General features: G+C 42.7%; 1 protein-coding gene across 1 annotated transcript; it reads right to left on the bottom strand.

The window, feature by feature from the left end:
• Positions 1–228: 228 nt before the first annotated feature.
• On the bottom strand, positions 229–2,800 carry LOC133924296 (kinetochore protein SPC24 homolog). The gene is made up of 5 exons (XM_062369768.1): positions 2,516–2,800; positions 1,386–1,527; positions 1,193–1,294; positions 671–744; positions 229–501 (listed from the first exon to the last, which is right to left on the bottom strand). Exons 1-5 carry the CDS (start codon positions 2,682–2,684, stop codon positions 386–388), a joined length of 603 nt encoding a protein of 200 aa, XP_062225752.1. The 5' UTR covers positions 2,685–2,800; the 3' UTR covers positions 229–385.
• Between the last annotated feature and the right edge of the window lie 12,491 nt (positions 2,801–15,291).

Here is a 15,291-nt window from a genome sequence, read left to right as displayed (position 1 = left end):
ACCATAGAAGACAGATGTGGAGACGTTCCACGATTGGGATAGGCACTCAAAGCTCTCAGAGCAAGTTAGGCTCATCCAGTTCTCTAGGATATGATCCAAGAGTTGAATATCTAGCTAGACATAGATCTGCTAATCGAAGCTCATTTATAAGTTTCCTCTCTCTTTGATATATAAAGAGAGGAGGATACGGTTTGTAAAAGAGGATGAGTAACCGATTCACAAGCACTCATAACAAAATACACATAACGTATGACTGTTATCCTTCGAGAAGAGCATAAAACTGAATAACCTCGTATTCTTGAGTTCAACACACACCAACGAACGCACAACTTCAGCGTTGTTCACGCGCCCTTCGACCGGTACATCCCAAAATCATTGTCGAGGATTAACCCTCGATAGAGCACTGAATCTTCTTCCAGAGCTTGTTGCAGATCTCAACTGGTGACGTCTTCTTCTCAAACTCGAACTTCTCTATCTTCTTCCCATTTTTGTCGACAATGTCTGATCAAAGCTAAGGACTTCCATAAGACCATAACTTTTGTTGGCTGTACGACAAAGCTGATATGAAGTGCAAAGACAACAACTAAGCAGCGTAGTTTTTTTAATGTAACATGGGTTCAAGTTCTTTTCTTTGAACAGAAAAAAAAACCGTAACAAATTGAAAGGATACAGCCGGAAACCTTATCCTGGTCGTCCAAATTTGGCATGATATTGGTAACGGACACACAAATGGAAAGCATATTTCTGCATGGAAAATGTAGTCAGTCACTTATTTCAACTCAGAAACAGGGTAGGCAATAGAGACAATACTGCTAAAGCTCCACTCATATTGAACTAGGAGGGCACAATACAATTTTGTTCGAACAAGTACTATATAATTAATTTTGCGTAGTGTTTGCTACAGTGTTTATACTGGTGGGGTGGGGGGATGAGGCAGGAGGCAGCACGAGACCAGCAGTGGTGTTATCCAATATCCAATGAGCAAAAAAATACGTCTGTCTATTTCGAGGAGTTAAATCTTATGTTATGAAGTTGCACCCAGAAGCATAGCTAGTTATTAATATAGCTAGCTTTTGTGGGATAGAGTTTGCAAACAATTTCAGCATTCAGACAGTTTTCAAACTGAGTACAGTTATGCAAGCTGAATATCCTAACATTTCATCAGGAACATACTGAATGATTCTAAACTTACTGTGCCTTCCGCATGTCTTTCTCCTTCTTCTTAATAGCATCCTTCCTTTCTTCAATAGAAGCACTCTGACGGTCTAGGTTATCAAGCTCATCATGTACTGCTGTGTTGACAGCATATATTATATAACTAACTCAAATTCTTAGTTCCTAAAATGTAACTTCTCAGACAATACAAATGACGAAGCAAGACTTATCTTAAATCTTGGCGAAGCTGTTTCTCTTCCTGGAGTTTTGCGTCCATCTTATTTTGCAGTGCATTCAGTTCATCATCAGCAATGGTTTCAACTTTTGCTTTGTCTATCTTTTCCTTGCAGGAGCGTATTTTTTCATGACAATCTGTTATGCAAAAAGAAAATGACATTAAGATGGGAATAATGTCCTATCGCCTGAAGTTTATTGTTCCACAGTAGGTTTCAGGTGCCATCGAACAGTTTCTTTTTAATTTCATCCCTATTAGTTCTGTAATCTGAAGCTTTAATTCCGTTTTCATAAAGATAAAGGCTGCACTCATTCTAAGAAACATGTGCCATATCACCACAAACGAAACAACATACACTACCATGAATTTTAGATTTTGTCTATTCATGAAACGAACACGTTTCCAAAGCTGGCAAATATTCAGAAGAGGGTAGCAGGTTGTTGGAAAGGGAAAACTACAGTGTTCGTATGGTAGTATAAAATCTTCGATTAATGCTTGATAGACTGACATTCCTGTGTACCATCTGTCTATCTGTAAGCTTCCCAAGCAATTGATCACTGAGACAGGTACGTCTAGAGCTGGATCTTTAGTAAGCTAGCAAATATTCAGAAGAGGGTAGCTGGCTGTTAGAAATGGAAAAATACTACATTGATACCGTATGGTAGAAGAAATTTTCGATTAATGCTCATAGACTAATCCTTTACCCTTTCTGTTTATTTGTAAACTTCCTAAGCGATTGATCACTGAACATGTACATCTATATCTTAATCTTTAGCTTATTAAATTTGAAGGGTTCTAGCTTCTAGGTAGTTTCTTGAATCCTTCTGGTGTGTAAGTGTTAGAATGGTAATCTTGCTCATGAAAAAAAAAAAACCGATGCAAACGAGATAATTAACATCGGTGGCCCTAATGAAATTGATGACATGCCCTGTTTCCCTTTCCAGAGAACTTTTTCATTGTGGACTCAAGCTAAAGCACCAAATTAGCAGTGAAGTCGGCAATGTTTGTCTAAAATCTTCCGCACCCAATTCCAAACTGGAGCAGATGCGCATCTCAACCATGCGAGAAGCGCAGAAGACCACGGGAAAGCGAAATAAATCCCAGCAGGGCAGGAGATAACCAAACCTCTCAGCTGCAGCTCGAGGTCGTCAGACTCGGAGCGGCAGGCGGACTGCAGCATCCGCGCGCTCGCGCCGTCGTCGCCGTCTTCGCTGCCGCGGAGCACGCCCACGAGGTCGTCGGCGAAGGAGAAGACGTCGTCCACCTCCAGCCGCTTGCCCGCGTCCGCCGCCATCGGAGTGGCCGCCCTCGCGCCCGCGCCGGCCGGCACCCTAGCCCCACTCCCGTCCTCCCTCCCTCACCCGCACGCCCGCGGCACGGTCTCGCGGGTCAGGGGATGTGTAGAAACAGATGAACACATACGCCGTATAATCAGGAGTAAATTCCATTAACCATACGCCGTATAATCAGGAGTAACCAAGTTTAGAACACATAACGGAAGGATGGAAAGTATGGGATCATCCTCCGTATGATAAACGCACCCAAGCGTCGCAAGAGCATGGGTAATAAGGTTACAATCCATTGGTATACTAGTAACTAAAAACGAAATGAAGTTTGATGACAGCAAATGCTTCAGTTTAACTATCAGGCCTCGCACAGGAGAGAGATCAAAGTTCGTAGATGTGATCGCCTGCTTAACACATATAGCATCGGTTTCAATCAGTATATGCCCAATGCCAAGATCGATAGCGGTATGCACCCCTTGTAAGCACGTAATAACTTTAGCTTGTAAGGGATCGATCAGGTAGTCAAGTTTTCCTCGAGCAGCAGTAACCACATCACCATTCGAGTCACGAATAATAAATCCCCATCCCCCTAACGATGACCGTTGACAAAAAAAAGAAACATCACAGTTCAATTTTAGCTTGCCCTCTCCCAGTTTTGTCCAATGCTTATGATTTACCGTGCTGCCTTTCTCAGTTCTCTCCCTTCTAAAAGGGCTATAGCCACCATTAGCGTCCACCACATCCTTATGGCCACCATTAGTGTTATAGCCACCATTAGCGTCAGCTGCATATCATCCTTCTTTTTCAATATAGATTCCAAAACTGCTCTAGCCGATGATAGTGTGGCTAGCTCCCGTCTTTGCTCTTCCATGTTCAAATACTGTCATATCTGCTTTACATACTTACATTTAAAAAATAGATGCCCCCATCTTCACCAGAGCGCTGACACACTGGACATTTCATGTCAAGAATCATACCTCTATGTTGTAGGTTAATCCTCAATGCAAGGCTATTATGGGCAAACCTCAAAAAAAAAATTACGATGGTCTCGAAGGAACTTGAACCATCTATTTTCTGGATCGGATGGTCTAGATTGGTTAGAATACTACCCATTATTTAGATGTAGTATGAGTAGTATATGAGAGGAGTATATATAGTATAAGGGTATTTTTGGAAAAAAAATAGTATGGTAGTTATATCGTGCAAATTCATATGTTTAATGTTTAGGCTGGTATGAATGCTGATTATTTGGTTGAACGATTATTTGAGGATTATGTATAAAAAAAAGATTGCAGTGTACTTTAATAGTACGATGGGTAAATGTTAACACTACTGTCGCAATTACAGAAATATCCAATCATGTGGACGGTCAGATTAAATTTATACTACCTCTTACCTACAGATAGTATGAACCACCGTAAAATGACTAAAAAAAAATGCTTGATCTTTGCTGGGCAATCCACCTGCCACAAACTCTTCCAAAATAGCTCGTCAGAAGAACTATCAGGATGTGACGATGAGGCACTACCAGATCTCTTTCTTCTATATATCTCTGATCGGCACACCTTATATGCACTTCTGACTAAAAATTGGCCTCGTGGATCATAATGCCAAGCGACCACATTATCCCTTTCTTTGTGAAGAGTCAAGGCTAAGATGATCTTGGCATCTTCCTCCCGGAAGGTATGCTCTACTAACTCTGCATCCCAAGTGCCAGTAATTGGATTGATTAATTCAGACACCCATTGTATCAAATTTCTCCCCCTTGGTGTTATTGGTTTTCTAGTCCAATTCCTCGGTAGCCATGGGTCAGACCAAATGCGCAGACCCTCACTGTTGCCAACTCGCCAGACTACGCCCTTCTTCAGTAATTCAATGCCTCTCGGTATACTGCGCCAACTATAAGACATATGCTGCTCCGGTTTGGCTTCCAAACAACTCGTTCCCAGGAAGTATTTTGCTTGAAGAATCTTCGCACATAACGAATCTGGATTTTGTAACATTCGCCAGCCTTAGCAAGCATAGCTAGGTTAAAAGAATGGATATCCCGGAATCCTAAACCTCCTTGTTACACCTTTCATAGCTAGGTTAAAAGATCATTTCTTCAACTCTAGTCTCACAGTATGACCTGGCATTCATTTAGCTAGTTTGTAAGAATATCTATAACAGACTAGTCAAATTACACATTTTATATCTTTATATAGAGAGTCATCTAAAAAGATTATCTTTCTATATTTTTTCTCACTCCAACAGACTATTCATATTTCACCCTCCATATTACGCTCTCCTATATTTTATTAATTTTTTGTAACTAATCATACCAAATCTAATTCAACCAAATCTGTGCACATAGAAACCATTGGAATTTAGATGTATTCCTCAACCATTAAAATCACCCAATCCTGCTCATTTGAGCCATCAAGCAATGAAAAAACTCATAAATTGACAACAAAGACCCTGAATTTTTCATGTTGCAGTTCCATAAGTTTATAGCTCATAAGTCATTCACAATTAGCTTGACAATAACTAGATCTGCAATACTACAACAACAATAATTCATAATTGAATAAGACAAAATTGAAGCTTGCTTGCACAAGAACTGACACCAGAAACCAGACAGCCTTGCCCTCATACAGTATGCAGTTCTATCTCTCTAGCTTGCAACTTCAAGCTAGCAATCAAAAAAATAAAATGTCAAAGGAATCACGACCATGTGCAAATAACACAGGAAAACAATAATTAGATACATGATTGATATATCAGTTTTGCAATCTTCATTACCATGACAGAAACTACAAGCTAGACAATAGATTCCAATTCCATCAACAGGCTGTTGGAGGATGGCGTGGGGGAAGAGACACGCCAGACTTGGCATGCTGTAGGACGGGATAGCGCGCTAGCAAAAATGGCGTGAACCATGACGAGACTATTGGAGACCGTATTTCGTTCATTTTAGCTACTCGCTAAGATGATGTGGACGATAGCGAAACTTTTGGACTTGCTCTAAGACTTTTTGTTGCTCTGCGACAGCACTTTATACATGTATATGTATCACATCTTCATATCAATACAATCGTTAATTGATTCTAAACCTCATATATGGTATCAGCCTAATCCTGATATCTAGCATAATTCATAGCTTCGTTCCCATGGTGACGAGGTTGTCATCCTCCACTGCCTCCTCCGCTCACCTCTTAAATCTGTTCGTCTCTGTGCCCACACCTATTGTCGTCGCCACAATTCAACTAATTCCAATCCGCAACCACGTTCACATCATCCTAGACTTTGCGGAATCGAACTACTCGGCGTGGAGCATCTTCTTCGATGTCGCCTTTTGCAAGTTTGGAATCATCGACCACGTCACGGTTGATGTGCAGATGTGAATCTTCGACGCTGACTAGATGTAAGTCGACTATTGCATCATCTCTTTTCTCTACAACACCGTGACCAAAGAGATCATGAACATGGTCGTCAAGCTCGGCACCTCGGCGTATAGCCTCTGGATAGTGATTCGAAGCCTTTTCCTCGACAACGTGATGCAGCGCTCGGTCTACACCCTGCAAGAGTTTCACAGCTTGTACCAGGGCGACCTCATCGTCATGGAGTACTGTGGCCTCCTCAAGTCCCTCTCGGATTTGCTTCGCGATGTCGGTCACCCGATCTCTGACCAGGCTCTCGTCATCAACATGTTGCATGGTCTGAATCCCAAATTCAGCCATGCAATCTACGTCCTCACCTCTTGGCTGCTGCCACCAATGTTCTTGTATGTGCGCTCCTACCTGCTCCAGGAGGAGACTCGCATGTCACCACAACCAAGATGGAGACCGCCACAGCCCTGCTCGTCGCTGGCTCTTCCTTGATGGGATCCAACGTCAAGTCTATGCTGCCCCTAGCATCCAACCCACCAACGTACACTTCTTCCAAGTCAAGCAACAAGCATCGTAAAAAGCGCAAACAATCGGATGGCAAGCCACACTCCAACACGGGCAACACTCCTACCTTGACGCCTACTCCTCCGTCCATTCCCTAGGGCACCACATACAATCCATGGATCAGCGTTGTTCAAGTGTGGCCCCTTTGTGTGGATCGGTGACGTCCGAAGAGGGTGGTGAATTTGGACACTTAAAATCTAATTAACTTTAAAAACTTCACAAAATAAACTTATATCAAATTCTATCTAAATGTACTATAGGTTTATCTAGTGTGTCTACTCTACCACTCAAAAGAGTTTTGCAACCTATAGCCAATCCTAACAAACTACTCTAGGAAGATAAATGCTCAAAGGTTGATAACAAGTATGTAAATGCGGAAACGTAAATAAGGTAGAGAGAGCAAACTCGGCATAAAAGATTTTTATCCCGTGGTATTGATGGCATAAACGTCACCCTAGTCCATGTTGAAGCTCCACCAAGGATATGCTCCCGGTCGGTACCCGGTCATGACTCTTTAGCCACCAAACTACCAAGACAAGGCCTCAAGTCAGATGAGACACCAAGCCACTAAGGCAAAGTCTCATCACTAACCTATTTTTTGGTCACTTATCATCGTGATCACTTTGGAGCTTCAACCACAAAAGCAAGTGTCTCTACGTCACTGTACAATCACCTTGTCGCCACTTCACACCAAGTCGGAGGGTCAACAAGCTTGCCAGTGAGTCTAAGGTGCCAGCATACCTCTTGGTATAAGTTAGGATCACTCCTTGATACCTTCTCAATGTTATAGCACCTAACTACAACTCTTTGTTGGCCTATAAACACTAATTACTCTCTAGTCTTGTGATTAATCACCTTGGATGATTACTTTAAACACTTTGGTGGCTTGGATGTCTTCTCAAGTGTCTATAAGATTTCCTAGACTTCAGCAGCATGCCACACATTCAAATGATCGACTAGAGGGGTATTTATAGCTTCAAACCCACGAACTAGTCATTGCTCCAACGGCTCACAAAAACCGTGAACACCAGATGATCCGGTGACAACAATAGTACAAGCACCGGATCATCCGGTGAGTTAGGCCGTTGGAACCTACTCAAACTCATCTATAAACACTGGATTATCCTGTGATAACTCACTGAACACCTGACACATGCATCGGATCATCTTGTGTGCATATGTTCATTTTGGAGCCCTCTGCAAATAATAGTCCGGTGTGTTCATTTTGTGAACACCAGATCATCCTATGATGACTCACTGAACACCGAACATATGTACCGGATCATCCTATGTGCATATGTTTATTTTGAAGCCCTCTGCAAATAATAATCCGGTGTGTTCATTTTGTGAATACCGGATCATCTGGTGAGGCAAAAGACTCCGCTCCAAACTTTCTGTGAACATCAGACTATTTTTTATTGTTCTCACCAGATTATCTGGTATAGCACCAGACTAATTTTGATGTGAGCACTGGATTATCCGGTCAGGCAAATTTTAGTAGAAGAGCGTTATGTCTTTTAGACATAACTTTTTGTTCTAAACTCCGATTTTGATAATCTTAGACTCTATGAAAAGCTTATGAAGAGCTCTACAATACTATATATAAATCCATCCCATTTGGCCACATCGAAGTTTATGGAACAAGTCTAATTCATTCATCTCTTTGTTCCAATTTTGGTGACTTCTCTTTTGTTGCATCCATGAGACCTACTAAAGTATATACTTGACAAATATATTAGTCTCATCGACTATGTTATCATCAATCACCAAAATCATATACATGCCCTAAACATATTCCACTATAATCTTCCTAAGTGCATGTTCGCTACACCCTTCCTTAATGGTGCGCTCTTGGCACGGGTCTCCTCGGGTCATGGCCTGGTGTGGCACAGAATTAGGCCATGATCGTGTCTACAGCACATGCAGCCTACCTCGAAGTGCCTCCACAACCGTTCGCTAGCTCGGCGCCTCCAGGCCTCGTTACTGCACTACATGGCATTCCACTGACCTCGTAGTACCCCGGTGGCAGCGATTGGTACTTCAACACCAGCGCTACCTCTCATATGGCGTCCAATCCTGGTACCCTCACCTCCTGTTCTCCCTCCCCCTCTCATTCTCATATCATCATTGGTAATGGTGATACTCTTCCCGTCTCTCACACTGATTCTGTCTCTATTCCCACCTTATTTTCTCATGTGCATCTTTACAATATTCTCATTTCTCCTCGATTGATCAAGAACTTGACCTCTGTCCGTGCACTAAACCAATACAATTATGTTCTGTAGAATTTGACCCATTTTGTTTTTTCATCAAGGACCTTTGCACCAAGACAGTTCTTCTCCGATGTGATAGCTCAGGTGATGTTTATCCCTTTCGACCGACCGCTAGTGCCAGCAACTTCAGTCTTCATGCCATCAACTCCACTGAACTCTGTCACGCTCGCCTCGGCCCCCCTGGGCGCTTAGTTCGTTCTCAAGTTTTGCATTCTTTTGGATTTTCTTGCAATAATTTGTCTCATAAAATGTGCCATGCCTGTCAAATAGGCAAACATATTCGGCTATCATTTCATACTTTTGACAATGTAGATGGTCTTCCCTTTCATTTATTGCATTGCTACGTGTGGACATCCCCTGTAATAAGCAATTCTGGGTACAAGTACTATATAGTTATTTTGGATGATTTCAGTCATTTTGCATGGACTTTCCCACTGCATCACAAATCTGATGTTTTACCAACTGTGATTTCCTTTCATGTCTATGTTACAAATCAATTCCAAATTCATATCCTCTATTTTCAAACTGATAATGGAAAGGAATTTGACAACATTGCTTTTCGTTCTTTCTTCTCTGCTCATGGAATCACACATCGTCTAACATGTCCCTATACATCACCACAAAATGGCCAAGCGGAAAGAGTTCTCGGCACTATGAATGACACCATCCGTGTCATACTTTTTTCATGCCACCGTGTCCACTTCCTTCTGGCTGGAAGCGTTGGACACCACTTTTCTACTAAATCGACGCCACTATCGGACATGAAACAATACAATCACCTGCGCATCTTTGGTTGTTTGTGTTACCCAAACACTGCATCCACGGCTGTGCAGAAGCTCGCGCCAAGATCCGTTGTGTGCATGTTCCTCGACTATCCTGCTAACGCAAAGGGTTGTTGTTGTTGCGATCCCAAGACATGTCGTGTGATCATCTCTCGACATGTTTACTTCGACAAAACAATCTTTTCGTTTAAACTAGTGACATCTCTGATGTCACCGTCATCCTCCTCGGCAATCGCCAATGACATTATACCTGTCCCTGTTCAAACACAGCGCGCGTCGCTGGCTCTGCCTCCGGCGCCCCTCGGTGGTCATGGACGGTGTGAGAACTTGGCTACTGCCCCTTGTATATCCTCTCCTGCCGCGACAACACCTACAGATGCTGTAATGACGATGCCACCAATTGTTGTGCCTTGTGCACCCGTTTCATGCATAATGCCACTATCTCCGCCGGACGTCGTCGGCTCGACCTCGCTTCCTGCACTGAACAATGCGGCCATCTGTTACCACTCAACTCTCTCACCGGCACCTCACCACCACCAACTGAGCCATTCGATGGTCACGCGTGCCAAGGACAGGATCACCAAGCCTGACTCACGCTATGCCCTGGCAGCCAGTGATGCTGCTCTTCCAACAATGCCCATGTCTGTGCACATTGCGTTGTGTGACCCGGCCTGGCTCGTTGCGATGCAAAAGGAATATTACGCATTACAGGCGTCTAGTACCTCGACCACCCGGTATGCATGTCATATCCGGCAAGTGGATATTCAGGAACAAGCTCTGTCCAGATGGCATGCTCGGTCGTCGGAAGGCGCATTGGGTCGTCCGCGGCTTCAGCCAATGCACCGGAATCGACTTCAACCAAACGTTCTATCTGATGGTCAAACCAGCTTCCATTTGTATTGTGTTGCACATCACCGCTACTCGATGGTCACTCGTGCACCAGCTGGACGTGAAGAATGCATTTTTCACGTCCATCTGCAACAACATGTCTATTGTCAGCAGCCAGTAGGGTTCGTCGACTCCACCCACCCTAACCATGTCTTCCAACTGACCAAATCATTGTACGGGTAAAGCAAGCACTGCACACATGGTTCCAGTGCTTCGCCAGCCACCTTCGCTCCACCAGCTTCAACTCGACCATCTCCGACACCTCCCTCTTCGTGTACCGCAACGGATCTAACATGATGTCTCTCTTATTGTACGTTAATGATATCGTGCTCATGGCGTCTTCCTCCAGCTTACTTCAACACATCATCGATCACCCCAACATGGATTCACCATGAAGGATCTCAGACCACTTAAGTTCTTCGTCGACATTCAGGTGCACTGAACTGAATCTGGTTTTTTTTTTCTCTCCACCAAGAACAGTACGCTGAAGAGTTGTTGGAGTGTGCGAGCATGGAAAATTGCAAGCCTGCACCAACCCTAGTTGACACCAAGCCAAAAGTCTTAGCGTCGCCGGGCACGCCCTACAATGACGTTGCATTCTACCAGAGTCTTGTTGGTGGCCTCCAATACTTAATGCTGACACGACCAAACTTGGCTTATGCTGTCAACCAGGTGTGTTTGCACATGCATGCGCCCACCGATGTCCACTGGTCCCTGCTCAAATGCATCCTCTAGTACATCCATGGTACACTCGTCCATGGCCTTCAGCTCCATGCCTCTCCTTCTAGTGAACTTGTGGTCTATTCCGACGTGGATTAGGGTGGTTGCCAAGACACCAAGCGGTCTACGTCTAGATATTGCGTCTTCTTCGATGATTCACTGATTTCATGGTCCTCTAAATGACAAACGGTGGTGTCATGGTCGAGTTCAGAGGCCGAGTACCGTAGTGTGGCAAATGCCACAACCTAGTGTTCTTGGATACATAACCTTCTTTGCGAATTACATATCACCATCAACAAGGTAACTGTCATTTATTGCGACAACATCTCAGTTATCTACATGTCTGAAAATCATGTCAATCATCGAAGGACTAAGCATGTCGAGCTTGATGTACATGTTGGAGAGAAGGTTGCACTAGGTGAACTTCGGGTTTTGCATGTCCCCATGCAACAACAATTTGCAGACATTATGACCAAAGGTTTTCCTTCACAGGTGTTCAAAGAATTTTGTAACAGTTTGTCCATCAGTTCAAAAGATACACAAACTGACGGGAGGTGTAGAAACGGATGAATCGGTCTTCCTGGTCGTTTCTTCAGCTCTAGTCTCACGACATGACCCGGCATTCAGTTAACTAGTTTGTAGGACTTTATGTTGCTTTGCGAGAGCACCTTGTACATGTATATGTATCACATCCTCATATCAATACAATCGTCAATTGATTCTGAACCTCCTACAGGACGTACGAACGACTACTCTGGGAAGAACCCACCTTTGCCGTCGCTGCTCTGGTCGATGGATTCGGATTGGGTGACGAGAGATCACGGATTTGAATAGAATGGTTGTGAGGAACGGTGACATCCTTAGAGGTGGTGAATTAGAACACTTACAACTAATGACTCTAAAAACTTCACAAAATAAACCTATATCAATTTCTATCTAATTATGTTATAAGTTTATCTAATGTGTCTACTCTACAGTTCAAAAGGTTTGCAATCTACTCTAGGAAGATAAATTACAAGTATATAAATGCAGAAACATAAATAAGGTAGAGAGAGCAAACTCGGACAAGGGATTTTTATCCCATGGTATCGGTGGCATACAAGTCACCCCTAGTCCATGTTGGAGCTCTACAAAAATTATGCTCCCGGTCGCCAAGACTCTTCCGGTCACGACTCTTGAGCTACTAAGCCACCAAGATAAGACCTAAAGCATGATGAGAAACCAACTTACCAAGGTGAGGTCTCACCACTAACCTCTATTATGATCACTTGTAAGTCATCTTCACTTTGGAGTTTTAGCCACCAAGGCAAGGGCCTCCACGTCCCCGTACACGCTTCTTGTCGTCGCTCCACGTCCCCGTACACGCTTCTTGTCGTCGCTCCACGTCCCCGTACACCAAGTCGGATAGTCAACAAGCTTAAGCCACCAAGGCTCAAGGTGTTGGCGAGTCAACAAGACTCCAAGGCGTCGGCGTACCTCTTGGTATAAGGTTGGATTACTCCTTGATCCACTCTTTAGGTTACAACACTTAGTAACACTTCTCTCTAAGGCTATAAGCAATAATCACTCTCTAATTTTATGCCTAATCGCCTTAGATGATCACTTTTAGCACTTTAATAGCTTGTATGTATTCTCAAGTGTATATGAGCTTCTCTGTACTCCAACAGCTTCAAATGACTAAGTGGAGAGGTATTTATAGCCATAACCCAGCGGACTAGTTGTTGCCCTAACGGCTCAAATTCTCTATATACGTTGGATGTTCCGGTGTAGACAGATTGTACTCACCAGAATATCCGACGTATACAACTTCTAAAAAATAGCCGTTGGAACTCCACGCAAAACCAATATAAACACCGGATATTTTGGCGTATTCACCAACTTTATTGCCGGACGTTACAGTGTGTTCAACTGAGCTATCTCGCGCCTTCCTCAGTGCAAAATACTCTAGCATTGCCTTGCTTCATCGCCGGACCATCCGGCATGTTAAACTATATCAAACCGGACTTTGATATTTTCTCTGCAACAAATGCTTCAGTGTATACTCCGGCATGCACACTTCAATCATCGGACCTTCTAGCGTGTAGTCTTTCGGTGTTCCCACTATTACAATCATCTCTGCAACAATTACTCTGGCGTGCACACTACCGATCGTCAGACCTTTCGGCGTGTACCATCCTTGAGCTTCAACTCAGAAATGTTCTAGCGTTCATATCTCTATATCACCGGAACATCCAGCATGTACAAACACCCGGCAAGAAAACACTTCATCGTTCATAACTCGCCTGTGCCGGACCTTCTAATGTAGTCATTTTTCCTGAGATTTTTTAATTTAACTAAACTTTATTCAGGCTACAATAACTTTTTACTGTACTGTATTCATGAGACCTACTAATATATATTCTTGACAAACATGTTAGTCTCATTGATTATATTATCATTGATTAAAAAATCACAATAATAAACTAATAAATTCATTTTCGCTACAATGGCTCGCGCAATGCTGCTGCTTGCCAACTCTTACGTTCCGAGAAGGGCTTGGGTTTTTTTTATTTTATATTTCTTAAATAAAAAAAATGTAAAATATGAGTTTGTTTTGAAAAATCGCACATCTAAACTGAATCTGTCGTTATTCCAACGGACAACAAGTTTAAAAATAAAAAATACTAGTTCTATCGCTCTCAAATTTCAAAATATTATCGAAATAATTATAAAAAATTACTAATACGTTCGTTTCTTTAACAAGACTCTATAATTTTTCAAAATAGACATATATATTTATAATTTTTTAATTAAAAAATATAAAAAATGAAAACTCATGCAGAGCATCCGTCATTCCATCTCCAGCGCGAAGTCACGGACAAATTGCAGGCAGAAAATGACCAAATGTCTGTATAAATGCACGCAGCATTGGATACGTCTCGATCAACAGAAACGCTTGTGTTGCGTGCACTTGCGATCAATGCTACCAGGTACAGATGTAACCTCATTCAATTTGCTGGGAGAATTTCTTTTCTCGTACGTGATACCAGGCGCATAATCCTCTCAAATTCGATAGTAAACAGCTAAATATGTTCCAAAACTCAATTTTGCTGGGAGAATTTGCCTTTGGAGTTTGAACCCGAGATGGCGGCACGCGCAAGCACGCGGCGCTCCGGCGGCCGGTCCGGCTGGAAAAAAGGAAGGGGCTGCGGCGCGTGACTCGGGTGAGGCGCCTCGTGGCCGGGTTCACGGCCACTTTGTTCTCTCCCCTCTTTGAATCCAATGCCAACTTAGTAAAACTCTTTGACTCCACGCCAAGTAAAAAAAAAAAAATCTGTATTTGGCATTTTAACGTACTGTCTATTGGAAATAGTCTTAAGTCACCTTTGTTTTTACTGTAGATTTTCACAATATAGATTCTGGAAAGAAGTTTTTTTTCCATCAAATTGTAGATTATAGTATTTTGTAGTATAACTTGATTTGTGTACCGTGAGACTCAGCTTTTAAATGGAACCACTTATTTTTATTTTCAGATATATAATTCATAATCAGAATAAAAACAAATAGAATCCAAGAAACATGAAGGGGATAGCAGTAAACCTGGGCTATCACAGATAGACCTCACTACCATACGGCAAAACTACTTCCACTTGTTTGCCATGACCGAAATCTTGATCGGGCTCGGGGGTATTTTATCGAATTTGATGAGTTAAATGATTGTTGGTACGGTGATCTCAGGCTAACTATTTTGATCAAGAAAACAAGGGATTCAAGTCCACTTAAGTGTGTATGATCGGAAGTGCCACAACCATTCCGTTGACTTGGTTTCTAGCTGCTCGTGCTATAAGGCCATCTCCAACAGATACTTTAAAAATTTATCCTCTATAATACTATTACAGCATCATCTTACACTATTACAGTAATCTTTATTTTTCTATCTCCAACAGCTAGCCTGTTTCCTATCTTTTACTACTCTTCTCCTCCCTCTGAACCCACAGTTAACCTCTATGAACAGTATTGCGTTTGCTATAATGTTTCAGC

This window comes from Phragmites australis, chromosome 7 (genome assembly GCF_958298935.1).
Source record: "Phragmites australis chromosome 7, lpPhrAust1.1, whole genome shotgun sequence".
In the NCBI taxonomy this organism is placed as follows: Eukaryota; Viridiplantae; Streptophyta; class Magnoliopsida; order Poales; family Poaceae; genus Phragmites; species Phragmites australis.
The sequence above is the reverse complement of the archived record's forward strand: the minus strand, read 5'-3'. Positions and strand labels throughout refer to the sequence as shown.